Source organism: Octopus bimaculoides, chromosome 25, assembly GCF_001194135.2.
Source record: "Octopus bimaculoides isolate UCB-OBI-ISO-001 chromosome 25, ASM119413v2, whole genome shotgun sequence".
NCBI classification, from domain to species: Eukaryota; Metazoa; Mollusca; class Cephalopoda; order Octopoda; family Octopodidae; genus Octopus; species Octopus bimaculoides.
The window spans coordinates 6,521,843-6,524,094 of NC_069005.1; the positions used below are offsets into that span (position 1 = coordinate 6,521,843).

The 2,252-nt window shown below is 34.9% G+C and overlaps 1 protein-coding gene across 1 annotated transcript in view; it reads left to right on the forward strand.

Annotated features, from left to right (window-relative positions):
- LOC106873013 (phosphatidylinositol 3,4,5-trisphosphate 3-phosphatase and dual-specificity protein phosphatase PTEN) overlaps nucleotides 1-1,604 on the forward strand; it is a 10,951-nt gene extending 9,347 nt beyond the window's left edge. Inside the window, exon 5 of the mRNA XM_052976813.1 lies at nucleotides 28-1,604. Within this exon, the coding sequence (XP_052832773.1) occupies nucleotides 28-468 (441 nt within the window). The 3' untranslated portion in view covers nucleotides 469-1,604. The remainder of the gene's footprint in view (nucleotides 1-27) is intronic.
- The last annotated feature ends 648 nt before the right edge of the window (nucleotides 1,605-2,252 follow it).

Below are 2,252 nucleotides of genomic sequence, written 5' to 3' on the forward strand. Positions count from 1 at the left end.
GAACCCCTGATGATAATGTATTGTTGTATGATTAATTGTCTTACCTGTTATTTTTTTTTTTCTCTACATCAGGTGAAACTATACTTCAGTACTTGTAATCAGAACACAACTTTCGACTCAGTGCCAATGAAGAGTAGAAGCACAGAGAACTTACCGTCCCACCAGACCAAGCATGATCCGACGCTGAATCCAAGCACGTCTAGCAACGTCCCACAGAGCCGCAGCGTCGTCAGCAGCATGAATTCTCTAAGCATGAACGAGCGAACGTCGAACGTGTTCAACTCACATCGGACGAACATGAGCACGTGTTCGAGCGTCGGACTGGGCAGCGATGGCACATCCATCACGGGCAGCACAGATGCGATGTCGGCTGACAGCCTTAGCGACAACGACGAGGTGATCGACGAGAATCTATCGGACACTGAAAGCGACGATGAATGGGAAGGTTTGGAAACAACCCAGGTGTGATATTTAGTGGTGCGATGGAGGTGAAAGCGAGAGCATTGTACAAATCCCATAACGATAAACAAGGAGTTGATATAAAAAAAAAAAAAGGAATGAGTTATAAATAATAATAATAATGACAATGATAAAATGAGAAAGTTAAAGAAAAACACTACAGAAACCGTTATTTGGCGGCAGTGAAACGTGCCAAAGTTAGCACAACCACTCACAGATATGTGAAAATATCTGATTAGAGAGTGGATGGTCCAATTAAATAAAAAAAAACAAAACAGAAAACAAAACAAAACAAGGAAATAAGCAACAAAAAAAAAGGAAGAAAAAAGAAATAATTTTTATTTTTAATTTTTAAAAAATTTTTAAAGCTAAAAAAAAAATTTTTTTTTTCTCTTTTTTTTCCATTTTTTTTTTGTTTTTTTGTAAAAAAAATAATATAATAATAATTCCTTATCCGACATATGTGTTTGTAGGTCGGACACAGCAGCATGTTATCTGAGTGTGTGTGTATGTATGTACGTATGTGTGTGTGTGCGCGCACGTGTGTATATTAGAGAGTGAGAGAGCGCAGCCATTGGTGCATTGGTGTGTATTGAATATGCGATAATTGGATGACCAGTTATATAGACATATACTAATATGTATGCATTCATATGTATTTGTATATATACACATATAAGCTTGTATATGTGCATGTGTATCTAATATATATATATATATATATATAATTTACACACACACTTGTATATACTTATGTGTATATAAATATTCCGGTGTGTGTGTGTGTGTGCGTGCGTGCGCGCATTTGCTTGCATTTATGCATATATAGACCAGACGTGTGTATATATAAACGTGCATGTCTATACACACACACACACACACATACGTGTACATGCATTTGTATGAAATTACATATATATTCCTGTATATATAAAATGCACACACACACACATACATATGCGTTTGTGTGTGTGTGTGTGTGTAAGGCGTACGAGATTGAGAGACGAAGAGAGCTGGAGACGAGAAAGTAATCAACCACCCCCGTCCCATCACAGTGGACTGAACCACACCTCCTGCGCCCACCCACAACCTCTCTGTCCCCCCACCTCCCCCCTGAAGACATCCTCCACAAAAAAAAAACACAATCATCATAAATATCTTCTTATTCTGCCTTCTACCTGTTATGTATGTATGTACGTCTGCATAGGTATATGAATACAGATATGTATGTGTGTGTGTGTGTGTGTATATATCTATATATATATATATATATATATATATATATATATATATATATATATATATATATATATATATATATATATATACATACACACTCATATAAGGATGTGTTTATGTGTATGCACATATATGTATATATACATATATATATATATGTATGTATATAAAATATATATATGTAAAATATACTTGAAATATGTACACGCATAAGATATTCATATAAGAATGTATGCTTGTGTGTGTGTGTGTATATATATATATATATATATATATATAAACAAATAATAAATGAGTATATGCATATATACGTACAGGTATGTGCATACCTACGTCTACCTGTATATATAGGTGCATATCTGGGTACAGGACATTGCAAACAAAACGTAGACAAGAAAATAATAATAACCAGAGTACAGAAAACACATAATTTTTCACGTCTGGTCGTATAGCCTTTTCCGTTTGTTTTCCTGTCTTGTTTTTTGTCTGCCACTACATTCCTCCATGGCACAGGTTTAATTTGTGTATACAAATTTAATTTGCGGTCCATGGGA